At 39.8% G+C, this 27,778-nt stretch overlaps 1 protein-coding gene across 2 annotated transcripts; it reads right to left on the minus strand.

Annotated features, from left to right (window-relative positions):
* Window positions 1-4,035: 4,035 nt before the first annotated feature.
* LOC135105798 (protein kibra-like) lies at window positions 4,036-27,778 on the minus strand. 2 transcript variants are annotated; one of them, XM_064014332.1, is made up of 16 exons: window positions 27,556-27,775; window positions 22,197-22,306; window positions 21,648-21,851; window positions 20,473-20,629; window positions 19,978-20,227; window positions 19,068-19,295; window positions 17,714-18,675; window positions 15,116-15,202; window positions 14,410-14,608; window positions 11,883-12,047; window positions 11,259-11,471; window positions 10,449-10,682; window positions 9,831-9,974; window positions 9,201-9,391; window positions 8,728-8,861; window positions 4,036-5,495 (listed from the first exon to the last, which is right to left on the minus strand). In XM_064014332.1, exons 1-14 carry the CDS (start codon window positions 27,681-27,683, stop codon window positions 9,386-9,388), a joined length of 3,087 nt encoding a protein of 1,028 aa, XP_063870402.1. In that variant the 5' UTR covers window positions 27,684-27,775; the 3' UTR covers window positions 4,036-5,495; window positions 8,728-8,861; window positions 9,201-9,385. The 2 variants fall into 2 exon arrangements, with proteins under 2 accessions (XP_063870402.1, XP_063870403.1); XM_064014333.1 differs by lacking the exons at window positions 4,036-5,495; window positions 8,728-8,861; window positions 9,201-9,391; ... (2 more) ...; window positions 11,259-11,471; window positions 11,883-12,047 and adding an exon at window positions 13,222-13,525 and having other exon boundaries at window positions 27,556-27,778.

The following is a 27,778-nucleotide window of genomic DNA, read 5'->3' on the forward strand; positions in this document are numbered from 1 at the left end:
ACAATTCGAGTCTTTTTCTATAACAAGTGTGTAGCATCCCAAAAACACTTCCAAGGAGGGCACCAACAGCACACGCACACTAAGAGGACGTCTGAAACATTAACTATACTAGTCCAGGCTGGAGTCACATCTCATTAATCGGTGGTGAACAGGACACACAGTTACTTGGAGAAATCTTGATTCCTGACGATGCTGCGCATTCCACATTCCCTTCAGTTTAGTTTTTAGAGCTCACTAAACTGAGGTTTTTACCTGCTAAATATTATATATATATATATATATATATATATATATATATATATATATATATATATATATATATATATATATATATATATATATATATATATATTATCTACCGTGAATAGTTGCATTTGGCTTACCGGACCATCTATTAGCACACTGGGTCCTTGTTAACAACAGTTATTCTAAAATATCTTATTAATATTTTCATTAAGTGTTATGGGTCAGATGTCAAGACAAGGATTAGTGAACCAAAATTCGAAAGCTGTTTAACGCATGCAAACCGTAACGACCAAATTACACGACCTTCATATGAAAAACACTGAAAACAAAAAGGAGAGATATTCATACTGCATAAATTACATAGGGTGTCATGTAACACCACTGTATTCGTTCATACCACGTGCAATAACTGGTTTGAACCACACGGACAGCTTCATTTATTGTTCGAAAAGAATGCCGAAAGCTTTACAATTTCCTACATAATAAATTACCAACTGCTCACGTGAATCAGAAACACGCCACCAGAAAGCTTGCTGGCTGCTGAGAGGGTGAGGCGCTACTACATCTCCAAACCCAAGTACTGGACCCAAGAGTTTACATGCAACCGGAATCTAGGGCTTGCCGAATCCTTGCTTGCCACATACCTTTGCTCCTTGAGGACGACTCTGCAAGTTGTTCCTCCAAGACAATAATTTGAATCGTCCTTCACGAACAGTTGTGTAGAATCCCTAAATACTGCCAAGGAGGGGAGTCACAAGGGCAGCTACAACACACACGCACAATGAATGATATGTGGAACATCGACTGCAGTCTGCCAGCCGCCAGACCATTCGTTTCTTTGCGTGATGCCTTCTGCTTGCAGTCTTCCTTGTCGGACGTACGATAGTAACCGCTGGCTTGTTGGGAATGCCCGGATCACTTTTTTTTTTTTTTTTTTTACAGTCTCTCTAATGAGTTTTATATATTTATTTTCAATTTTTTGCAAGTCTATTTTTTGAAGATGAGAGAGAGAGAGAGAGAGAGAGAGAGAGAGAGAGAGAGAGAGAGAGAGAGAGAGAGAGAGAGAGAGAGAGAGAGAGCATAAAATTAATTACTATTGTGTATACCTCCAGGCATCAAGAGGCTTGGAAAGAAGGGATTACTGAAGACAATCTGTCAATCTATATTCTATATATCTCTCTCTCTTGGGAAGCGTCCTCCAAGGACTGTAGAAGAGGCCTCTAGTTCTGTCCTTGCTGGCCCTTTCACACGCGCGGTTTGATCGCGCGAAATGCCAAGTCGCGGGGAAGTGGCTTTCCCAGAGCTTTCCATTGTTTTCGTCAGTGGGCTTTCTCACAAGCGTTCGGCGCGTGCGACTGAACTGCTAGTCGCTTGTCTCCACGACCAATCGCGGTGATTAGTCACTTGGAGCCTTTTCACTCGGGTCACTTTGTGTTGCTCGATCGTGCGACCGTTATTATATATATATATATATATATATATATATATATATATATATATATATATATATATATATATATATATATATATATATATATATATATATATATATATATTCCAGTGATAGCGTTAATTGCTCAGCAGACCCTATTCTGTGCGGAGATAATTTGATTAATGTAAAGTGGTTGAAAGTATCTACTGACATCCTAAAATAGCTGAAAAAATTTGGCACCGTCTACTTTTAATTGTTCATTAGTGTAGAAAACTGCCCTACCTTCAACCACTCAGATGTTATGGGATGCATCGATGGTGATCGTTGTCGCTAACGACGACGACGACAACGTCGATGTAGGATAGCAACAGCTTTCACTCCAAAGTCTATGATGCAACTGAGCCAGGCTGAATAAGCCTGTACAGCATTTCTCTGCAGAGAGCCTTTTCACACGGGCGATTCGTTGACGCGACCCGATCGCGCGTTTTGACCGGGTGCATCAGCTTTGGTAGCGCTGCCGGGTCACGCGACCAAACCGCCCGTGTGAAAAGGTCATAGTTGTTGCCTCCATTAGCACGTATGTATTTTTTCGCACGTATATTCCTTACTTTATCATTCCACTGTCCAAGTTGCCTATTAGAACATTCATTTTTCATTCACATTCACTCTCTTCCTTTTTTTTTAATTTACATCAATTTCTAGTGCCACTTATAATCTTTGTTATGGTCTCGAGAGCCATTAGTGATCTTGCAATTACATAGCAACTGGCAAGAGTGAAGTTTATTTACAACTTATTTTGCTGGTTGTCCTAGTTTACCTAGAACATATTTGATTTCATGAAACGGATTTGTAATTTATTTATCAAAATTACCAATAAAAGAGCGTTATTATTAGCATTTTTGTTACGAAATAATTGTCGTGTAAATAACAGTTAAACGTTGATATTATGTTTCACCTTAGTTTCTTCAACTGTCACAATTATAATATATGGTTGAAAATCACTTGTCATCTCGCGGGCTTCTGGAGACTAACCGCAGGCTATGGTTGACACCCGTGTGAAGTTCAACTGTGTGTGTACCATCTGGAAGTCACACTGCACTCCACTTGCACAGGTGTTCATGCCGCATCCTTCAATAACATTCTAATTGCCTCCACTCTCCCGAGTTGTTAATTCTCATGCCCCTTTTATATAACTTTCCACGTCACGCGAATATTCTTGACCGTTGGTACTCATTTCCGTGGCCACATCTGATTCACACAGCTGGAGGGAGAATCTTGTTCCTTAAACCTCTCTTTACATCCTTGTGCACACTTCTTCCTCTTATGAACCTTGCAAGTAATCCTGTGGCACTCCTACCTTTCACAACTTTCTCTTATTTTTTCATCCATCTCATGTTCACATACGTAGTTACAAAAGTCTTTTACCTCTTATAACCACCTCACACATACTACTGGCACTCATCCCCCAAGTCACATACTTTTACTTTCGCCTTACTCCTAAAACCCATCATTATGTCCTTCCCACTATCACCTTCGGTTTCCATTATGTGCGTTCATTAAATAATTGACCTGTAGCTCTCTGAAGTTTTGTTTCAACCTGTAAGCAATAGTATCATCTGCAGACAGATATGCTGATAGCTCAAAACCAAGAAATGAAAACACCAAAAATAAAATTAATCAATGAAATATAGCAAAGCTCGAAATATCAAGGTACAACAAAAACAACACTTTCTTGCATCTTTTAGTTAGCATAAATAACAAATTTGTACCTACCAAAGGCACATGGAAATAGCATATAGAACGATTGTATATACATATCTACATAAATTTTTGGTTTAACTTATCAGCATGAACATTTGAAGTATAACAAGTTAGTAGTCATTTTTAGACACGTCTATTATTTATGCAGTAGTATCAATCTGTTAGCTGACAATAATATAAACAAATTATAGATAATATATAAATACTCTTCATACATCTGGCCCTATTTAATGTACAAATATATAAAATAAATTTGGTTAAAGTCATACAAAAATATGACCACGAATAAGTTTACACAGAGAAGCAGAAAGTGAAGAAGAAGACAAATTCCAACACAACTAATATTGCTGGTTTTCACAGTTGCCAACAGGTCAGTATCAGGACACACAGACAGCTACCAACGCGTTGCTGCACCTTTCGAGAATATCAATAAAACATTGTTTCAACAATTCTGGGAAATACTGCAACCAACTATACAATGATTGATTCAACACCTGGTTGGACCCAAGGTTTCTTAAAAAAAAAAAAAAAAAAAAAAAAAAAAAAAGCAACTTGAGAGGATGATCTCCCTCTCTTTTTCTCTCTTGTATACGGTATTTATTTATTTATTTATTTATTTTTTTTTTGTTTTGTTTTCTTGGAGCTTTGTGACTAAGAGGGAGAGGACACTCTTCTGTGTGCTGGAGGAGATACAGGTACTCAGATAAGCCTTGGTATGCTAGCTTAGAGGGAGGTTTGCCTTACTGCAGGCATGCAACATTAGCACACAAATTTCCGAGAACTATTGAAATGTCACACCGGAGTATATTTCTGCACAGTCTCTCTATGAGTATGATCATGTGAGAATTATCAAAACCTCCCAGAGTGGAAGACCAGAGGGAAGTATGGCTAGTGGAAGGCACTGCTGAAAACACAAGCCCTTGATGCCATGGTGATGCTTCATAACACCACTCCAATAATAGAAGGGCTGCATTAGTAAAATACAACTATTTTCAATAAAACACCTTAAGTATATATCATCTTTGCCTTATGAGCAATTAATGCCATATACTGATCTTTTGTGGCCATAAAGTATATACTGTCAAAAAATAAAACTGCAAATGTCCTTGATGAGTGTGTCAAGGGAGTCTTAGCATTGAGTGAGTGAGGGGCACAGGACATCTACCCAGCAACACTGGCATGTGGAAGCCTCTTTATAAGAAAGACGAAAACCCTGAATTAAGCAGAACTATCTAAATACAATTCATGCCTAAGGGTCCAACAATACATTATGAGATTCGAGAGAGTAAACTTCAAAAGACCCTAGCTTCTTTCTTCCTTCCATCACAGCTTTGACTCAGGGTCTCCTGTAATAAATAAAAGTAAGCCAGATGGCACTGGATAGATGACTTGTGAACCAGAAACATAAATATATGAGGCCAGTGAATAATCCCCTAATCTGAGATGAGAAGATCAGACCTCCACACCTTGATCTTCCGTGCTGAAGAGAACATCAGGGCGGAAGACCTTAGGAATGGCACCAGTGGTTGACTGCTTAGCTGTCAGCTGCCTTACCAAGGGTGAGGCAGAACCAGACAAAGCAAGTGGAGGGGCCGATGATGATGCAGATATGCACAATGATGAGGCAGATGACGCAGAATTGGACGGGGAAATTGTTGCTAATGTTGGTGACATAGAAGATGGATCTGAGACAGAATTTGGAGCACCAGGGGTGGAGGAAGCTGTAGTGGATGACAGTACAGAGGCTATGGAGCCTTGTGAAGAAGGTAAAGTTTGAGTACTTGAGGAAGGTGCTTGGTAGTTCCGAGCACAAGTTGACTCACTGGTGTCAGATTTCTCAGACCCTGGTTGCTGTTGTTGCTGCAATCTTGCTATGCAGGATCCAGGAGGTTGACTTTTAGAGTGTGATGAGACAGGTGAACATGACAGTGTGGTTGTTGCAGTAGGGAGGTGGAGGAGGTGGTCAACAGACTCTGGAGTGGCCATGTCAGTGTCACAGTCCACTGTGAGTGGAGGAATGGTGGGGCTGGACTTGAGGAAGAAGGCCATCTTCTCCCTGAAACAAAAATCTAAATGTTACCAAACTGTCATGTTTAAAGGTACAGAATAAATCCCAAAATCAAATGGTAGTTATTCCTAAAGATTTTTTTTATGTAGGAGGGACACCGGCCAAAAAAAAAAAAAAAAAAAAAAAAAAAAAAAGCACACTGAGATGTTGGTCCCTGAATAAGGTTCAAAGTGACAGTCAAAAACTGAAGGGTGAGTGTCTTGAAACCTCCCTCTTGAGGGAATTTAGGTCATAGGAAGTGGAAATACAGAAGCAGGCAGAGAGTTCCAGAGTTTACAAGAGAAAGGGATGAATGATTGAGAATATTGGTTAACTCTTGCATTAGAGAGGTGGACAGAACAGGGATGAGAGAAAGAAGAAAGTCTTGTGCAGCAAGGCTGCGGGAGGAAGGGAGGCATGCAGTTAGCATGAAAATAATGGTAGAAGAAAGCTGGAGATGCAACAATGCAGTGATGAGAAAGAGGCTGAAGACAGTTGGTTACAGGAGAGGAGTTGATGGGACAAAAAGCTTTTGATTCCATCCTGTTTAAAAGAGTGGTGTGAGTGGAACCCCCCCACAGACATGTGAAGCATACTTCATACATGGACAGATAAGGCCCTTGTACAGAGTTAGCAGCTGGAGAGGTGAGAAAAACTGGTGAAGACATCTCAGAATGCCTAACTTCATAGAAACTGTTTTAGCTAGAGATGTGATGTAAGTTTCCACTTTAGATTATAAGAAATGGACAGACTGAGGATGTTCAATGTAGAAGAGGGGGACAGTTGAGTGTTACAGAAGAAGAGGGGATAGTTGTCTGGAAGGTTGTGTAGAACTGATAGATGGAGGAATTGAGTTTTTGAGGCATTGAACAACAGCAAGTTTCCTCTGCTCTAATCAGAAATTCTAGAGAGATCAGAAGTCAGGCATTCTGTGGCTTCCCTGCATGAAAATGTTTACTTCCTGAAGGGTTGGATGTCTATGAACAGAAGCGGAAAAGTGTAAGGTGGTATCATCAGTGTAGGAGTGGATAGGAGAAGATGTTTGGTTAAGATCATTGATGAATAATAAGAAGAGATTGGGTGACAGGACAGAACCCTGGGGAATGCTACTGTCAACAGATTTAGAAGAACAGTGACCATCTACCACAGCAGCAATAAAGCAGTCAGAAAGGAAACTTGAGATGAAGTTACTGAGAGAAGGATAGAAGCTGTAGGAGGGTAGTCTGGAAATCAAAGCTTTGTGCCAGACTCTCAACAAAAGCTTTTGATATGTCTAAGGCAACAGCAAAAATTTCACCAAAATCTCTAAAAGAGGATGACCAAGACTCAGTAAGGAAAGCCAGATCACCAGTAGATTAGCCTTGACAGAACACATACTGGCAATCAGACAAAAGGTTGTGAAGTGATAGATGTTTAAGAATCTCCCTGTTGAGGATAGATTCAAAAACTTTAGATAGGTAGGAAATTAAAGCAATAGGACAGTAGTATGAGGGATTAGAACGGTCACCCTTTTTAGGAACAGGCTGAATGTAGGCAAAGAGCAAGAAGTAAAGGTAGATGTTGACAGACGTTGAAAGAATTGACAGAGTTGAAAGAATTTGACTAGGCAAGGTGCAAGCATGGAGGTGCAGTTTTGGAGAACAACAGGAGGGACCCCATCAGGTTCATAAGCCTTCCAAGGGTTTAGACCAGTGAGGGCATGGAAAACATCATTGCGAAGAATTTTAATAGGTAGCATGAAGTAGTTAGAGGATGAAGGAGGAGGAGGAACAAGCCCTGAATCATCCAAGGTAGAGTTTTTAGCAAAGGTTTGTGAGAAGAGTTCAGCTTTAGAGATTAGATGTGATAGCAGTGGTGCAATCTGATTGAAATAAAGAAGGGATAAAAGAAGAAGCAAAGTTATTGAAGATGTTTTTTGGCTAGATGCCAGAAGCCATGAGGGGAGTTAGATCTTGAAAGATTTTGACACTTTCTGTTAATGAAGGAGTTTTTGGCTAGTTGAAGAACAAACTTGGCATGGTTCCAGGAAGAAATATAAAAAGGATGATATTCTGGTGATGGAAGGCTCAAGTACCTTTTGTGGGCTACCTCTATAATGTATAGCACGAGAACAGGCTGTGTTAAACCAAGGTTTGGAAGGTTTAGATTGAGAAAAAGAGTGAAGAATGTATGCCTCCATGCCAGACACTATCACCTATGTTATGTGCTTGGCACACAGAGATGGGTCTCTGACATGGAAGCAGTAGTCATTTCAAGGAAAATCAGCAAAATACCTCCTCAGGTCTCCCCAACTAGCAGAGGCAAAATGCCAAAGGCACCTTCACTTAGGGGCATCCTAAGGAGGGATTGGAGCAATAGCACAAGATACAGATATGAGATTATGATCGGAGGAGCCCAACGGAGAAGAGAGGGTAACAGCATAAGCAGAAGGATTAGAGGTTAGGAAAAGGTCAAGAATGTTGGGCATATTTCCAAGACGGTCATGAATATGAGTAGGGTGTTGCACCAATTGCTCTAGGTCATGGAAGAGAGCAAAGTTGAAGGCTAGTTCACCAGGATGGTCAGTGAAGGGAGAGGAAAGCCAAAGCTGGTGGTGAACATTGAAGTCTCCAAGGATGGAGATCTCCACAAAAGGGAAGAGTCAGAATGTGCTCCACTTTAGAAGTTAAGCAGTCAAAGAATTTCTTATAGTCAGAGGAGTTAGGTGAGAGGTATACAGCACAGATAAATTGAGAGTGACTCTGTAGTCGTGGCCAGATTGTGGAAAATTCAAGAGCGTGGGCACAATAGCAGGTTAAGTTGTTGGACACATAAACGCAACATCCAGTTTTGGATCGAAAACAAGGACAGAGAAAGTAGGAGGGAACAGAAAAGGGGCTACTGTCAATTACATCAATTTCTCACTGATTCCTCCATCAGAGGGTGAATTCATGTTTCATGATACTGGGAAGGTTTAGAGGGCAGCCTTAAATGTAGTGGCATTCCCACAAAGCAGCAATACCAATGACTAGAATTTCTCTATTTTTCCAATACCTTCCTCATCTGGTGTTGTTTTAAACCTAATCCCTTTGGTTGGTGGAAATTTTTTAAATAACAGTTACTTTCAGGATAAACATGAGCATAGTTTCCCATAAATGGTTAAATCTTAAGAAAGTGCAGCTGACATGTAAGTGCTGAAAGATGGCAAGATACATGCAGACAGTCATCTTTACTTATCTATAAACATTTAAAAGTGACTCACTTGAATGAGATGACATCTGGCTGGCCTCGAGGTGTCTTGGAGTTTCTCAGCTTATGAATCTCTCTTGATGTCTTCCTCAGCATCTTCTCCATCCTTCTGTCTTCAGGGGACTTGACACTACCTCCCTTTGTGGCCTGCAAGACAGTAAAATTTAAGGTGATGAAATGAAGGAAGAAGCATGGGATACTGAGCCTTATTTTCTCATACAAATGTAAAAATATAGGAATAATAGTGATGGGCAATGAGGGAGAGAGAGAGAGAGAGAGAGAGAGAGGAGAGAGAGAGAGAGAGAGAGAGAGAGAGAGAGAGAGAGAGAGAGAGAGAGAGAGAGAGAGAGAGAGAGAGAGAGAGAGAGAGAGAGAGTCTAAAACAAGACAAACACACCTAGACACAAATTTGAAACACACATCACAAAGATGCAAGTACATATGGAAGAAAAGAAAAGTCTTAGGAACCAAGAGTATGCAGCTCACCTGTGTGAGGACACTGGTCATGGTGGTCTGGTCTGTGAGCCATGATGGAGGGTCTGGAGAATTTTTGACCCCCTCTAACTGTGTCTTGAGGCTGCGCAAACCCTCCAGCTCCTCATGTAGCTGGCGGAGTCGCCGCTGCTGTGCTGCCAGGTCCAACTCAAGATCGAGAGATGTACGGCCACCCTTTAGTCCTGTTCATGCAATGGGGGAGTGTGATTGTGGTGTGGACCAACAGTCCCCCCCCTCTCTCTCTTCAACTATTATGATGATGAAGGCATTTCTTTTTACCAAAATCACTCACTACATTTTCTTTAGATTGTATTAAAAGAAGTATGATAAATGGGTGCAATATGAAATATGGAGAAAAAAATTATCTGGAGAGAGAGAGAGAGAGAGAGAGAGAGAGAGAGAGAGAGAGAGAGAGAGAGAGAGAGAGAGAGAGAGAGAGAGAGAGAGAGAGAGAGAGAGAGAGAGAGAGAGAGAGAGAGAGAGAGAGAGAGAGTGGCTCTATCAATCTTTATATAACAAGAAACATTAGTGAGACAAGTGCCTCCTTCCACTCACTATCCACTCATACTCTCACAGATATACCCACATGCATTCTCTTACATCTAAAAAATAAAAACTTACCTGAAGACCCAGGTGACCTTGAGGAGAGCCTAAGGAGCCACCCAGCCGTCCCTTCCACCTGAGGGATCTTCGCTCTGCTGTGCCACGCTTGAATGGTGCTCGCCGGTACATGGGCACACAGCTGTCACTGTCGCTGCGGTTCAGCTGTACACATACAAAATATTTTTCAGAAATGTGCAGGTTCCACAGCACCCCAGCTTTTAATGCAACGAATTATAAAGAGCCAGACTTTTATATAAGAGTTTGATACTTTGGAGCTCTGGTAATTTTGGCATAATATCTATATTTTAGTAGTCAAATTAAAGACAAAATTACTATCTGCAGTTTCTGTGACTCTGGTAATAATACATTTTTCTAACAGTGACTTATGAACAATGTTAACTGCTCTCTATGTGTGCTTATGTCAAACTTGAAATATTAATACATAAGTGTTACACACCACTTGGACACAACAATATGTGAATTAGCATAAACATTTCAGGAGCGTTAATTCCCATGACATGTGCTTCAAAAACAAAACCATGACAACTGCTTTGAAACACATCTTACTGTGGCAAAAAAGTTAAAAAGATTCAAGCTCGGGTTGCCACTCAGCATTCTGTCCACACCAAGACTTACCCGACACACATAGTTGCTCTTGCCAACGGCAGCAGAAGGAGTAAAGGTTTGGGACCTTTTGATAACAGGGATGCCTGGCCTGGGGTCAGCCCCCTCGACCCTTGGCGGTGCGAGAGAGTTGCGTGACCCGGCCAGGCTGGCTGAGAGGGGCATGAACATGCACTCTGTGTTGGTCTCCTTGTCAGCCATCTCAACCAGCTGGTCAGTAGAGTCTCCCTCAACAGCCGTGTCCTCCTGTTTAAGCGTGCAATTTTGCCACATGAGCACAACAACCATGCAATGGTGCAGCCATAGGTGCTAACAAAGCTACCACTAATTCAACATCAAACAAAATGTTCAACTTTGCAGTGAATGACATCCCTCCCCATAAGCTGATGACAGCATATCAGGAACACTTCCACTCACCAGTCATCATCCTGATGTACAAAAAGTTAAAGATCTTAAAATATAAGCTTGGAGGATAACTCAGTGACAAAAAAATGAATAAATAAAAAAAAAAAAAAAAAAAAATCATGCAAATGTACAAAAACACCCACTATTTTTACATATAAAAGCAATACTTCAGGAGGAGCAGAGCATGAAACAGCAAAACACAGAACACAAAAACATTCAAATGAAAAATCATGACAAATTTTCCAATGGGCAGACCAACTAGATGATAGGAAATATAATACTGATACAGAGGGAGGAGGGGGAGGAGGGGAAAAAAAGAGATGAAAAAGGTGGAAGAAAGAAGAGGATGTAAAAAAAGAAAAATAAATAAATAAAAAAAATAAAGAATAACAATCTGAATTAAATGAAGAAACATACTGCATTTTCCAGAGCTTCTTCCATGACTTCTTCCTGCCCTGCCTCCAGCTCTTCCTCTTCTTCCTCATCCTCTTCATCATCATCAGAGTCAATGACATGTTCAAAGTCCTCTGTGGTGAGTGGGAGGTTGAGTCGCAGCGCCTCTGGTCCAAGATTCCGTGTAAGGGTGGAGGTTTGAGATGAGATGATTGTTGATTCATCACTGCTCTCCTCCTGTTCAGGACAAATAAGACATTTAGTGTGGATTCATGTATAAACAGCAGATGTGTGTGTGTGTGTGTGTGTGTGTGTGTGTGTGTGTGTGTGTGTGTGTGTGTGTGTGTGTGTGTGTGTGTGTGTGTGTGTGTGTTTTATGAGAGTGGCACTGGCCTAGGAGTGGAGAGAGAGAGAGAGAGAGAGAGAGAGAGAGAGAGAGAGAGAGAGAGAGAGAGAGAGAGAGAGAGAGAGAGAGAGAGAGAGAGAGAGAGAAGAAGAAAAAAAAAAAAAAAAAAAAAAAAAAAAAAGAAAGAAAGAAATGGAGCATAAGTGTCTTGAAACCTCTTGAAAGAGTTCAAGTAATATGAAGGAAGAAGTATAGGAGGCAGGAAGTTCCAGTGTGTGTGTGTGTGTATTTTATGTACTGACCTTCACATTAGAGGTGGAGACAGATGACCGGAGGGTTGAAGACTTTGAGGACTGATCGTCACGGGTCAGTTGGTCAGGTCGCAACAGAGCATAATGTAGGATGTTGTACCAGCGTGTCTGTGGTACATCCAGATCAAAGTCTGCTAGGCTAATTTGAGCATAACCCTGTTGAGCAAGGAGGGAAAATAAATTTTAGTATTAGATTCAAATATGAAACATGGGGTCTGAATAGAAGATAAGATTAAATGTAATGGAAATGTCTTGGGGAAAAAAAAAAAAAAAAAAAAAAAAAAAAAAATGGAGAATATGCATAGATCAAGTGTGAAATGTGTAAGTGCAGAAGAGAACTGCTAAATGGAATACTATTACTGGGATGGATGGATTGTGTGGATGAAGAGCAAGATGTAGAGCAAGAAAGAATGGATGTGCATGTAAGAGTTGAATGGAGCAGTTATGAATGTATGTGATGTGGCCTGCAAGGTCTCTTTGAAGGGGGCTGGTTTATGAATAACTAACCAACAATCAAAACAGATATACAGCATAACTGATTGGGATATGCTGCACTCCCATCCTCAGTCTTGTCAATCAAAGCATCCTTTTTGATTAGGAGGATTGAGTTATTTTCCATTTTTTAAAAATTTATGAACCAAACTGCACCAAATTTTTATGAGCTATAAAGTTCTTTTTAGATGAGTTATATGTACAAGTTTCATTAAATATGGAGCAATAGTTTTTTTTTTATGATAATATGAAAAATTGAGGTTTAGATTTTTGCATATTTTGACAAGTTTTCTTGGATTTTCTTGAAAACTTGTTAGAAGATACTTTGATGGTTTTCTAAAAAAATATGTGACCATCTTAATTTTTGGTTTAATTGTCGAGAAAAAAATTCCTCATCTGGATATTTCTCTTAAAACTAGAAAGAAACTCAACACTCAATAAAAGTTGTTAAATAGTTTTTTAGGTATTTTAATTCTCTTTCTAATGACACCAGAATCATCAAAATTGGATAATAAGTGGTGAAGAAATATGCTTCAATAGCACAATAAGTTAGTTTTGAGACACGAAGCTTTAAAGGGATCCTCATGTGCTTTTCATCCATACATAGCTATATAATACTGGAATTTTTGGGTGCTAAGTATTATGATGTATTTGTTTGGAGCTATAGATGATTTTGAGCCATAAATGCAAGCCCATTGATTGGTGGCGAGTGCCAATCCATGGACATTTTTACATTTTGTTTTGGGACAATGCATGTTGTTCACTAGTGGCAGAAACTGCTCCACTGAAACTAAAAAATTATCTCCAATGAATGAATTTCATAATTGCTCTCAAAAATTTTTCATCTCTTCACTATGGTTCTCTTTCTAGTGGAGACAATGATGTTGAAAGCAGTGGTTGTATTTGTACAGCAGCAGACATAGCAGAAGTAGTAGTTAGGGCAGCAGAGGCAGAAACATAGCACGTATATGGAGTGGGAGGTGTGGGAGGTGGGGTGGCAGGAAGGACAGGGTGCGGCTGACGTGCCATAAGGCTATATGCACACCCTCATGTTGTTCTCTGTTCTCAGCTAATATCTGACGTGCTTTTGCCAGTACCTTGCTCCTTTGGGTTAAGTAAGGTTTCCCAAGGTTCCCATTGTACTGAAAGATAGCAAAAAGTGGGGAGTGAGTGAATCATAAGTGGGTACAAAAGTTGATGAAAGAAAGTGTCACAAACTCCTTCCCTCTCTCTAAGCGTGCACAACATGCACCGAAGCTTTTCCTCACCCCAACTCTGCTAGGCTGTGAGAGGAAACTTCCATACGCCACCATAAAGAAAACTATCCCTCGGAAAATTTCTTAGTTTTTTTTGTAATGAATATTTTTCTACAACCATCTCCCGCCTACAATGAGCTTGACTGAGCGACTTAGTGTAAATGGGGGGCATTTAAGTGGGTATTTAAATGGCATTTAAATGCGGATGGTGAATTATTGTACATGCATTGTGAAGTACTAAGCTTAAGGGTGCATGAGATGATTTTTGCATTTTTCAATATTTTTTGTATTTTCAACCTGGTTGGTCCTCCTTAAAAGACTTATTCAACATCAGGTCCATTGTTCCAAAAGATTGTCACAAGTGAAACAATGATTTTCAACTCAAACTTAATGATGCTTCCCTTTTCCATCTCCAATGATAATTTTGATCAAACTCTTTCTTCTTGATTCACTCACCTAAACCACTATAAATTTCCAGTCTTCTACCATAATGAGACACAAGATCAGGCTCTCAAATACTTTTGTAACTTATTGATTTGAAAAAAAAATCTGACTGATATTGATAGTATTTTCATAATTTTAGTTCTAGTTAATGAGAGTTCTGCACCATTAATGAGAAAAGAACATTATGAAAATCTGACTAATTATCCTTGTGGCCTTCAAGAATAATCCTGCTGAGACTCACAAGTATTCAAGAATCCAGGCCAAACTTGTTGATCTATTACACCTTTCCCCACTGACCAACTCCCCAGCATAGACACTTGACTCACCACACACTCCTCATCGAAGGTTTCATTGGTGTCACTGACAGCCCACACGTTCACCTGCAGGGTCTTGGAAGGCAGCTTGCGGGGTGCTACAGGGAAAGAAAACGTCTCCCCAAAAGTGGGCCTCTCCGTGTTGCTGTCCAGGTGAGTGCAGCAAGTGAAGGTGGCTGTGCCTGCAGGGAACAGCTGTACTTTGATGCACCTGTCAATATCAAAAGTTACCAATCAAATATGTGATGTTTGTGCATATGTTTTTGCATAATTTTGAGAGCAGCAATGATCTGGACAATTTTCTTTACCTTAAATAAATTCTTCCCTAGTTTTGTTTCTATAGTTAGTGCTGTATTTAAGTTGTGGTTGTGAAGCAACACCACTCATGACATTACTGTAAAATTCATGTCTGACAAGATGATGTGAGTAATGCCCAGCAATTTGAAAATCCAAATACTAATGATATCATCAGTTGTTATCAGGGTGATAATGTTTGCTTTCTAAATTATCTTTGTCATCAATAACATATTGTAATGAAATTGAAGTCCAACATTATCAACAGCCAGAACAAAAGAAATTCAATACCACTGACCAGAACAAAAGAAAGTCTAGTATCACTAAAAATCCAGTGTAATGAAATATTAAAATCCAAATGTAAGACTGGCCATGTCTTAAATCCAAACCAGGCTGTGAGGAACCACCAGTTTTGGGTACTTACACTTTGCAGCCGTCCTCTGTGTTGAGCACTGACAAACTCCTCGCTCTCTCCACACCAACATTGAGAAGACCCTCCTGTTTATTATACCTGAAATCATTCAAGGCTCATTGGTAATGCTCCAGGATAGAGGTAATAGATCTTTTTAATTCTCAAATATGAAAGAATAAGTGAATGAAGGAAGGCATGTCTTAGCAACAAAAAAATCCGGATGACATAACTAGATATAGTAACAAAGAGATCAGAACATCAAGGTAAAAACACTACAAATTCCCTTCTCCTGCAAAACAAAATGGAAAGAAGGGCCATCTTAGCAGCTATTCATGATGTAACTCTTCATTTTCATCCTTATTATTTCTTAAAAATGGCAAATTCCTCAGTGGCTCAAACTGAAGCATTAATCCAAATTCCCTGCAGCTAGGTAACAAGGTAAGGAAATGAAACATCAATCCAAACTTCCTGCAGCTATGTAACAAGATAAGGAAAGCAAGTTTTTCATCACCAGTGAGTTAAGCCCAAAATTTTACTGGCTGAGGCCCAGAAAGAGAGAAACTGTTGTGGACATGAGTGATCAAATCTAGTCTCTGAGATGGTTCATAGAAGAGGACAGTACTTTCTAAATATTAGTAATGAGCTCCAAACCCTTGCTACCTGACTTGAAGGGAAAGATGACAGGCTTGTCTGATGTACATGTAACTGGAGATGAAGAAACCACTCATCTCTTATTCTACAGTTTGAGGTAAAAGCTACAAAATATGAGTATTTTCATGACAAAGTAACAGCCAGTTTACTTCTGAAATAAACCAAGGTCTCTCAATGCTTTACTGTACAGTATTATTGCCAAATCTTAGTTCAAAGTTAAAAGATGCACTAAAATTATTCTAACATAGAATGCATTAAGTTCCATGTTCCAAATACTTTTGTAATATAATATTAATTTGTAATATTTCTTAAGTGCCACCTGGCACACACAGGAGAGGGATGGGTGAAAAAACAGCCTTGGATCATTCTACTCATTGACAAATTATTTTATAGGAAATAGAACTGAGCAGAAAAGTATTGTGATATGTTGTGATTGGTGGCTTTCTGGCTACTTCACTATGGGTAGCACAAGTTGGGAATATTAGAAAGAGAGGCAGGTCAGCATTACAAGTAAAAACATTAACATTTGTAGCTTGTCAACTGGGTTTTGGGACAGCTCTTTCTATTATTATTTTTTCCCATCAAAATCCTAGTATTTTTATTTTTTTTTAATGTAAGAGGGCCACTGGCTAAGGGCAACAAAATTTGCAGTAAAAATAAAAAGGCCCACTTAAATCCCGATTCCCAAAGAAAAAATGCCAAATAGAATGATCAAATAATAGAGAATGTCTTTAAATCTCCCTCTTGAAAGAGTTCAAGTCACAGGAAGGAGGAAATACAGGAGCAGGCAGGGCTCCTGAGCTTGCCAGAGAAAGGGATGAATGATTGAGAATACTGGTTAACTCTTGCATTAGAGAGGTGGACAGAATAGGGATGAGAGAAAGAAGAAAGCCTTGTGCAGTGAGGCCGCTGGAAGAGGGGAGGCATGCAGTTTGCAAGATCAGAAGAGCAGTTAGCATGAAAATAGTGATAGAAGACAGCAAGAGATGCAACACTGCAATGATGAGAAAGAGGCTGAAGACAGTCAGTTAGAGAGGAGTTGATAAGGCAAAAAACTTTTGATTCAACCCTGTTTAAAGGAGTGGTATGAGTGGAATCCCCCATACATGTGATGCATACTCCATACATGGATGGATAAGGCCCCTGTACAGAGTTAGAAGCTGTGGGGGTGAGAAAAACTGGCAGAGATGACTCAGAATGCCTAACTTCATAGAAGCTGTTTTAGCTAGAGATGAAATATGAAGTTTCCAGTTAAGATTATAAGTAAAAGACAGACTGAGGATGTTCAGTGTAGAAAAGGGTGTCAAATGAGTACCACTGAAGAAGAAAGGATAGTTATTTGGAAGGTTTTGTCAAGCTGAGAGAGGAATTGAGTTTTTTGAGGCATTGAACAATACTTAAGTTTGCTCTAACCCAATCATTAGGGCATGAAGGGCAAGTTATGTTGTCAGGATTACAGACTGGCAGTGGTGGATCAATGCTAAGGGCCTGGCCAAGTGTATGTTGGAGAGAAAATGGAATGACTCAATCTGTTATGATCCACTGAATCACAATTGTGCTGTGTGGCATCGTATAAAGCTGACTGTACTACCTCTGTTTCCTATGAATATGACAGACCTTGGTAAAAGCATGTTTTATTATTACTTCCTCTGGCAATATGTTAATCCTCACAAATATGAAATATCCAAGAAAGAATAAAAAACAAAGTAAAAGTACCTAAGCAGAGGGGTGTAAAATAATGGAAGGTGAGAAACAATAAACCTATGGTCATAAAATTAAGCACCATACAATAACAAAATACACAAAACTATGCAGTTACACAGGCTGCATCCAGGTGACAACATGGATTTTGCTAATGCTCACTATGGTCAACATGAAATTTGACTTTTAAAAGAATAATGATAATGAAAATATTACATATGTACACAACTAAGACAACAAAGAGAATGAAACACATACCTTAGCTTGATCTGCACCTGAGGGGTGTCTGGGGTTGGGGCTGAGCCTTTGGGGTACGCATCATAGACGCCAGAGTCACCAGCCACAGACTCATCACTGACAGCCGCAGAAATGGTCCGAATGTTTCCATCTTCACTACCCCCCGCACAGCCTTCCTCCTCCTCATACAGCACTTCCCCTTCCCTCCCAGCCAGACCCAACAACACACCACTCACTCCGCCATTTGTGACGCTGAAATCATATTCTGTCAATTCCTTCACTTGTTTGTTCACGACTAGAGTGGCATCCAAGTGTTTACTAGCAGCCTTGTTGGCGGCCTCAGAAGCACCCGGGGCAAGACAGAGCTCGGCCAGCCTGTCCTGCACTGTGCTCAGGTCCACATTGGCCAGTGGGCCACCACTGCCCTCACCGGGGTTGAGCCGCTGGGCATCAAGGGCTGACAGTGCCTCGCACGCAGAGGTTGGGGGCGATAAGGAAGACAGGGAACTACGAGGGGACAGAGACAGCATAGACTGGGACAGCACAGCACAGCTGCTGTTGCTGCCACCTTCCTCCAGAGACCGCAGCTTTTCAGCATATTGCCGGTCGGCCTCTGAATTGGACTTGAGGAGCCTCTCAACCCGCTTCTGTAGTTCGGTCATATTAAGGGCAACGTGTTCACTTGAAGAGTATTGCTGGCCTCCATATATGTCTGTGAAGGAGAGGCTAGACAGGGAGCCTTTACTGGAAGTGGAGAGGGAGCCCAGGGAGGATGATGATGACACAGAGAGGGTGGAAGCAGAGAGGGAACGCAGCTGTCCCTCAAGGCTCACCATCACTCTCACTGTGTCCCTCAGCTGGCACAGAAGATCTTGCCTTTGCTCTTGCAGTGCCAGCCGTTCTGCCACTGCCTTGTTGCTGACCTCCAGTGCCTTGGCAAGGTCACACTCCAGCTGACTGATCTTGTCATCAAGCTCACAGGCCTGAGGACAGTTTACAAAGGTTACAAGGTGTTCTTCCTCTGATAATGCTCTATGGTTACTAGAAATGACTGCTATGATCAATCTCAATATGATAATATACAATTACAAATCATTAGTATTAATATATGATGCAAAGTTTGTTCAACTGAGAATGGAGATTTACAAATGATTATTGATGTCCAGCGCAGAGGCCAGAAGATAAAGATGATCAAAGGAATTACAGTGATAACTACAATACACAGAGAGAGAGAGAGAGAGAGAGAGAGAGAGAGAGAGAGAGAGAGAGAGAGAGAGAGAGAGAGAGAGAGAGAGAGAGAGAGAGAGAGAGAGAGAGAATAATGGTTAAATAGATGAGGGAAGAGTGAATAGGGCTAGGGAGTTCGTTAACCAACCTGTAGTGGGTCGTGTGTATATGAACGAACGCTTCTGAACTCCCTCAACAGTTGTTCCTTCTCCTGGATGAGCACCACACGGTCCCTGTCACTCTGCAGGTCCTCTGGGGAGAGCCGCTCCTCAAGCTCTGCCAAGTCATGCTGGAGGCCCTTTAGAGTACTCTTGGCTGAGTCATACTCCAGTTTGAGCCTGGTGAGTTCAGCCAGGCGGGCACCTAGTGGCATGCCCTGCAGAAGGTGAGAGAGGAGTATGATGCTCACTGCCTTACTTTTGTGTCTGATTTACACTTTCATCAATTTGTACAGTAATGTATCTAATTCCTGCTTGTACTAAAATGAATCTCTACATTCTACATTTTGGCTGATGAAATTCGCTGCCTTTCTGTCATTGATTTTATATAACAAGTGTAATTTTTCCTATTTTGCATCTAATTCTATTTATTTCTTATTTGTCTTTTTTTTTTTTTTTTTTTTACATCTAAATGGGTTCCTGCATTCTACATTTCTTCTTGTGTGTCAATCCAAGTTTGTAAAACAGTCAATTAGGGAAGGCAAAACCTTCCTTCTCATATTTATCCAACTGAAATAATGAAGAAATAAAGAAGAGCCAAAACACTGGTTGCATGCATCACTGGTTCATGTCAATAGTTTCATGATAAATTGATGAGCAGTGACCCAACAAAGTTTAAAACAACTTAAAAAAAACTAACAGATGTTTGTCTACAGAAGGAAGGACCTCTATGCAGTGAAAATTTTTCTACTGTACCTTACAAGAGTAGGATCCAGCTTTAACAAAACCTATGAAAGAAAATGCTAAAGGAGGTGGAAGATCAGCATAACCAAAGCATCACCAGATAAAGCATTGGACACAAACAGATAAAAAAAACAGCACAGCACCAACAAGACGTACTTCACCACAAAAATCTGTCTGTGATGCAGTGCTGTGCTTCTCTGAGGACTTCTCAATGTTTGCCTCGATGGCATGTGTGGCCTCAGCAGATATGATGTCATGGCGCAGCACTGTCAGGGACTTGATCAGCTCGGCCTTCTCCTTCTCTCCTGCCCGCAATGACTCCTCGATATTCCGGAGCTGAGAGACAATAGCCTGTGCCTCCTCCACACTGTAACCAGTCGTCAAGCCACTCAGCTTCTCTTGAACTCTGTGCAAAAGATGAATGATTTTATAAGTAAGTCACTACTGCTTAGCTTAACTACTCTTAAACTTCTAAATGAAGATAATTTTATTTTAAATTATACTCAGTTAAAAGATATTTTACCTATTTCTAGTAACAATCAACTTCTTTTAATCAATGGTAAGAATTATCAAATGAGATGATAAATCATAATTGTATGGAAGATTTTAAAGACCTTAACTCTGAATGAAAACCTGCAATTATTCACTCACTGTGCCAGGGTTTGCATGCCAGCCTCTGTGTTGGCCACCTCATGCTTGATCTGGTGCAATTCACGCTTGAGGCGGCCCACCCGGTTCCTGGCCATCACCACATCTGTCTTGAGCAGGTCTGGGTCCCACCGGCTGGCACCACTCCCACCAGAACTTACTACATTGTGATTGGAAGCAACACAATTAATTTACATCATTGCTCTTAATGACATCACAAATTAATATTTGAGGTAAAAATAAACATGAAACACAATACATTGAAATGTAATGGTTTCTTTTTCCTGTCAAAGACTACAGCCAGATCAACAAGGGAGATGTGGTCAACAGGCAAAATTATTTGAGACTTTGTTTATAACAAATTTGAGGTCATTTACTGAAAATACTGAAAAATACATAAATTTTGCTCACCCAAACATTATCAGGAGAAAATGGATGACATGAATTTCAGTATTTGGGAAAAGTAATTTGTAAACATGCTGGAATGGATGAAAAGATGAGAGAAGGTTGTGAAAAAGTAAGTGTCATAGCATCATTTGCACATCGTGAAAAGGAGAAATGTGTCTATGAACATGAAGAGAGGTTTAAGGAATAACACTTATCTGCCAGCACTTATGCATGGATAAGACACCTGGACATGGAATCTAGAGTATATGCTATGGAAATGAGTTATCTTACAAGAATGTGTGGAGTGACAAGATGGGAGTAGGAGCAATGAAAGTGGTCTTACCTTGTGCAAATGATGTATAATATAGTGGTGAAATGGGTGAAAAGGAACATAATGAGATTGTGTGGCTGCATTGAGAGGATGAAGAGTGAAGAGTTTGTAGAGAAAGTGTGTAAGTGAAGATGAAGATACTAATAGTTGAGGAAAGCCATTTAAAAAGAGGAAGGATAGTGTAAAGAGGTATTAGTAAAGACCAAGTGCTTGAACTAACAGGAAGGGAATGTTCAGATAGGGAAAGATGGAGGTTCCTGTTATGGCCACATCCTTGGGTAACATTTCTAGAGAGAGAGAGAGAGAGAGAGAGAGAGAGAGAGAGAGAGAGAGAGAGAGAGAGAGAGAGAGAGAGAGAGAGAGAGAGAGGAGAGAGAGAGAGAGAGAGAGAGAGAGAGAGAGAGAGAGAGAGAGAGAGAGAGAGAGAGAGAGAGAGAGAGAGAGAGAACAGCTTACTCACATGAAGACCTTGAGCTGAAGAGGTTAGTGAGGGTAGTGTTGAGGTGGTGGTACTCGTCCTGTGCAAGGGCCAATCGCTGTGCCTTCACTTGCATGATATCCTGCTTGGCGCTGAGGTCGCTCTGGGCCGAGCACAGGTACTCTGACAGCATGGCCTCCTGCACCTGACGCCATGCTAATCTGGGGTCCTCAATTTGATTTTGTTCTGAGGGTAGAGAGAAGATATTATAGCTTTTTTTGCACCTGTTATTCAACAATGCTAATGTTCTTTTTTTTTTTTCTCTTGAAGAGGATACAGGTCAGAAAAATCTGTTTTCATTAATCTTTTTTAGAAGGGAAATGGCTTAGAAAACTCCACAAACATGTAACTTTTTAATACTGTCACAAAAATATCTCTAAAGATAAGACATTAATTTGCTACAACTTTAGTTTCTTCAATAAGCATGCACAATAATCCTACTACTACTACTATGTCAACTAATATACTGAGGTCTGGTGAGCATCTCTAACATAAATTATTGACAAATACATCCAGATGGAGCACACTCACTGTTAATGTGGTCGACATAGTAGATGCCGATTTGTCCGTCTATACATTCCTCCCACCCGTATGGCAGCTCATGGCCTACACAGTCTGCGAAGGTCTGAGCTTTGGTGTAACTGGGGAGGGGGAGAAGAAAAGAAAAGAAAAAAATTAATAAGGTTCCATGCTGCAAAGACTCTACTTGCCCTCATTTCTATTCCAGCAATCTTACTAATACATAAATTAATCAAGACTTTCACTACTTTGTTCCTTTCACTTATAAAATTTATGGAATTTGTCTTGTTTAGATTTTCTATCTCTTTATGACTTGGATTCTACTGAAAGGGAGATACAGAGACATCGTAAGCACTTGAATGACATTGCTTTTTATGAAGTTTTAAGCAAATTGATTTAAAGGAAGTAGCAATCAGCAGGTTTTCTTTATCTGAATTATACTTTTAGCCCTTTGCAACTTATTTATGAAAAGATCGAATATCCTCAATACTCACATACAGCCAAGCTTATCAAGCAAGTAAAAACAAGGCTATGAGTGACATAATTTGATGTCTGTTGGAATACAATATAATTTTGTCTATATTCACATAACAGATTAGTGCCTCCATACCCAAGGGAAGGTTCTAACGCAGAAACATAGAAACACTCATAAACCTACAAACATTTCCTGAGAATAAATAAAAATTATTCCAACGCAGAAACACGCCTATATATATTCCCTAAGATAGATAAAAATCAATCTTAATGCCCATCTCTAAATTCTAGTAAACTATATATTATTTCCTTATCTGTAACTGTAATTCATCTTTATTCATATCTCAAACATTTGGATGACCAATTTCACAACTCTCAAATATCATAAGTGTTTTCAGGAAAGCTTTGCTGATTACTATAAGAGATAAGTAACCAGAGGCTGCTCACCATAAATCACAGCTCAAACTCAAACACCTCTGAAAAATTTGATCAGCCTTAAAATTAAGCACTTCCTAAAAGCTGTATGACATGGTTTGCTATCATTAAAATTGTTTTGATACTCTGTGGAAGATTTATTGGGATATTCTGAGAGAGAGAGAGAGAGAGAGAGAGAGAGAGAGAGAGAGAGAGAGAGAGAGAGAGAGAGAGAGAGAGAGAGAGAGAGAGAGAGAGAGAGAGAGAGAGAGAAAAAAATGAATGGTGAAGGCAAGAGTTACAGGATCCACTAAGATGTGCATACGAACAGCACAAGACACAGAAGTTTGTATGAAACAACTGATCTGGTGATCTACCTGCCTTAAGGCCTACATAATGACACACCTCTTTGTTTACCTACAAACAGTCCACATTTTATGTTAGGTAAAGCAGATGAAGAATATGATTTGACCATGATTGACACACTAAAGAACCTGTCAATAGGTAAAGTAAAATAGTGGGGCTGCATTGGCAAATTCTAGTTTTTACTGACATCTAGTATACTGTCACACAAACTGTACAGCATTGTTAGCTATTATAATAGTGTAGCACAATGTACATGCTGATCAGTGTGTACCACATGTGCTCCATTCATGGTGGAGAGGGACAGGTTACACACTTAGGATACATAAAGGAGTTTTAGCTGAACACAAAGGAGATTAAACTATATGAGAAAATCGGTCTTGCACACATGTACCCATCAATGTGCATACACACACACACACACACACACACACACACACACACACACACACACACACACACACACACACACGCACACACAACACACACACACACACACAAATGTTGGTATACATAAACAAAAGCTACTACAAAACTAAAACAAACTGTGGTCCAAGTAAAGTAGTGTGTGTGTGTGTGTGTGTGTGTGTGTGTGTGTGTGTGTGTGTGTGTGTGTGTGTGTGTGTGTGTGTGTGTGTGTGTGTGTGTGCACACTACCCCAGCTGGCCTGCAACATGCCAGCAGCAGGCCACACCACACAGCCATCCCGACAGACACTTGGCCACACATTCCTTAGCTGTGCCAAGATGCTCTTGCTTGGTATTTAAGTCAACTAAAATAAGGAAGCCACCAGGTGGAATGCGTGTGTGTGGCCCAGCCAAAAATTTACAAAAGAACACACGAGGCTCTTGCATTGTTGGGTTCATGACATTCTTTTGTGTATGTATATATATATATATATATATATATATATATATATATATATATATATATATATATATATATATATATATTTATATAATTTTATGAAACCCATATCCTGTCTGCATTGCTTCCTCCTATCATTAGTCTATTTTATTATGCAATAGGTAACAATCGTAGGTACTACATTACATTCTAGTGAGTTGAGTGGCCTTGCCCTGCACATATTCTTTAAATGTCAATGCAACACTCATGATTCATATATAAGCCTAGAAGTTGATAAGCTGCACAATGCAAACCTTTTTAACAATACCTTGTAATTCCCTATTGCTACACTTGCCAAACGAAATAGTTTCATTATGTATGGATGGTAAGAAAGCTTATACTTCATTATCACCACATGTACATTTTTATTTAAGTGAATGTCAAAAGGGAGAAAAATGTCACTGGCCAGTGTTTCCTCATTCCTAGGAATGTGAAGATGACCTTGTTAGCAGCTAGAGGGTAGCTGAAGACACATCTAATTACTGTTGTATACTCTCTAATCCTCTCCTTTATTTTAACTACCATAAAGTGTATTTGTAAATTAATAAATAAAGATTAGTGCTGCTATTCCCTACTCTCCCTGATGTTACTAAATTAAATCAGATAAATGGATATTGCACAGGTTCTCCCATCTCTTGATCTCTCACCACTACAGTATGGGTTGTGTTATTAAATATTCAATAGTTATCATTTGTTTTAATATATAATTTCCATTAAGATGATTAGTTAAAATATTAGCAAACTTAAGTCTCCCTTTCTAAAGCTGCATTAACTGTCCACTTGCTTCTGTACATTTCTTCTACATTTCCATTTCTTTTTGCAGTTCGACAAGGTTCCACAATTTTCTAAGTTCATGGTTAACAGCTCACATTTCCCAACCTAATTATCATCATGAACACACACACACACACACACACACACACACACACACACACACACACTCACACACACACACACCATGTACATTTTCAGTTTGTTAACTGCCTAAATAATAAACCGTTTATTATTATTATTATTATTATTATTATTATTATTATTATTATTATTATTACACACCCTGCACTCTGATGCATCTGTAACATGAAACACTACCAAAGAACACTTAAGCTGGTTATTTATCTATAATTTATCTGTACATAATTTATAGTGATATTACAATTTTATTTGGTGTTTGAACTTTGGAACCACTACAAGACATTTTCCATTGCACATATGTACCATGTTTCCAAGATCTATCCTATTTCCACTTTTCTGTCATATAAAATTAGGTTTCAACAGGGTAGGTTTTACCTCCCTCAGAAAACAAGGTTTCTATGAGTTGAACGGTAAATGGTAAATCTCCAAAGCAATCTTTGTGATTGAAATGCTGCAAAAATAATGTCTCTGAATGATCTAAAATTGGTGTATATTATGTTTTGGACTTATAGTCCAAAAATTTGCATAAATTTATGAAATTATATCCATCCCACTCTAGCAAACAAACTATTTTCTAATAAGTATGGTAATATTGTAAACTTTATAATATATTATGTACTACATCATTACCATTTTTACTTATTTTTAAAGCTAGACTAGCCCAACTGTCCTGTAAAATTCCCTATCTCACCTTAAATGAAAAAAAAAAAAAAAGTAATGATATGTGTGCATGAGCATGTGTGTATATATACTGAAGGTGTTGTTTTCTAGAGCAATATAATTTTGTCTTTGAGAGTATAATGGAGTGAAGTTCTAAAAATATACCAAGATTTTTTATTTTGTGAATCAGATGGAAAAGCTTAAAACTAGTGATTACTAAACTGAGTACCCATTTATCTGAATGCATAAAACATACAGTTGTGGTGAAAAGTACTGTAACAAATCGCTCACAACTGCATTTAAAATTTTCTCTCAATCTTAAGTGTTCTGATTCACTAAGAAAGTATTGTTTATGGTATGGCATTAATCTGTCACACTCATAGAGATGTTGTATTTTCCTAGTTTGCAACATTGCATGTTATTGATATATAAGTTATTATTGTCTGTTATGTTAAACATAACTAGCTAGTAAAAAATGAAATTTGTACCTCATGCATTATCACCTTCAGTACACCTAAATTAGCCTGTGAAATCAAATACCACAGGTATTTTTATGGATGAAGTTGAAGTTAGGTAAGTTTGGCTATCATTTCTTACCTAATCTAACCTCATCCACAAAACAGCTGGGGTGGCTAATTCATGGAATGCCAAATACTTGAATAAATGCAAATAACTGATGAAATGCTACCAGTGAAATAGAAACAAGGAAATGGTTTGAGATGGAACCTGTCTGTTGCATGAGACAATCATTATAAACACAAACCAGAGACAAATACAGTAGTGAATATTAAAGATGTGAGTGAGGATTCAGGAAGCAAGAGGCATAACACGAGGCAAGGCTGTGCGTGTGTATGTGTAAGGTCGACAGAGAAAGGAAATTAATGAGAGAGAGAGAGAGAGAGAGAGAGAGAGAGAGAGAGAGAGAGAGAGAGAGAGAGAGAGAGAGAGAGAGAGAGAGAGAGAGAGCTAATCTATCCAAGAAAGAACGAACTGAGGGAAAGGCCAGGGAAGGAGGAATAAAAAAAATCACACTATGGAGGGAAACGGTTAGTAGTTGTAGGCGAGAGAGAGAGAGAGAGAGAGAGAGAGAGAGAGAGAGAGAGAGAGAGGAGAGAGAGAGAGTAGAGAGGAGAGAGAGAGAGAGTGAGAGAGAGAGAGAGGGGGAAGGGATGTGGGGGGAGGGGGGAGGAGTACTAGCCCCCCCCACCCGGTCCCCCGCCACCACTCTTGACATACCGCACATTCCTAAGCCAACAGCCAGGGTCGCGTTCACACATTCCTCAAGCGTATGGACTCATTTCCCCATAGCTACACACCCTTATGCGCAGCCCCACGTACACACACCACTTAAATACCGCACACAACACACACACGAGGAGGGCGAGGCGATGCAAGAACTAAAACTCGCCTTAAAACAGCCCCTCATCACAGACGGACTCCACCAACAGAAAAAGGAGGACACGTTAAAACTTCCATTACACAAGTTGTATTTTCACTTTAGCCACTGTTATACGTCACTGCACCATCACGTAGGGCACTGTGCATACGGTTAGAGGGGTGAGGGCGTCCGTGGCACCTTCGTCGTAAGCACAAAAGCATAATTCTGGCGTGGGTCATCAGTGCGGACGGGGCTGCCTACCTGTCTCTCGGGTCGATCCACGTGGTTTTCTTGTTGTTGTGGTCGATGAAGTACACTTTCCCGTCATAGTCATGCCCGATCTCCCATCCAGAAGGTAATGGTAACTCTCCATTTCGTCTTCTAGGCATGGTTTAAGTGAAAAACACAGATAAACTCTCATCACTACCGTCTGCCGTCCTCCATGTTGAGACTCCCGGTGACGTACAGCTTCCTTGGCCAATCC

The sequence above is a fragment of the Scylla paramamosain genome, chromosome 12, assembly GCF_035594125.1.
Source record: "Scylla paramamosain isolate STU-SP2022 chromosome 12, ASM3559412v1, whole genome shotgun sequence".
Lineage (NCBI taxonomy): Eukaryota > Metazoa > Arthropoda > Malacostraca > Decapoda > Portunidae > Scylla > Scylla paramamosain.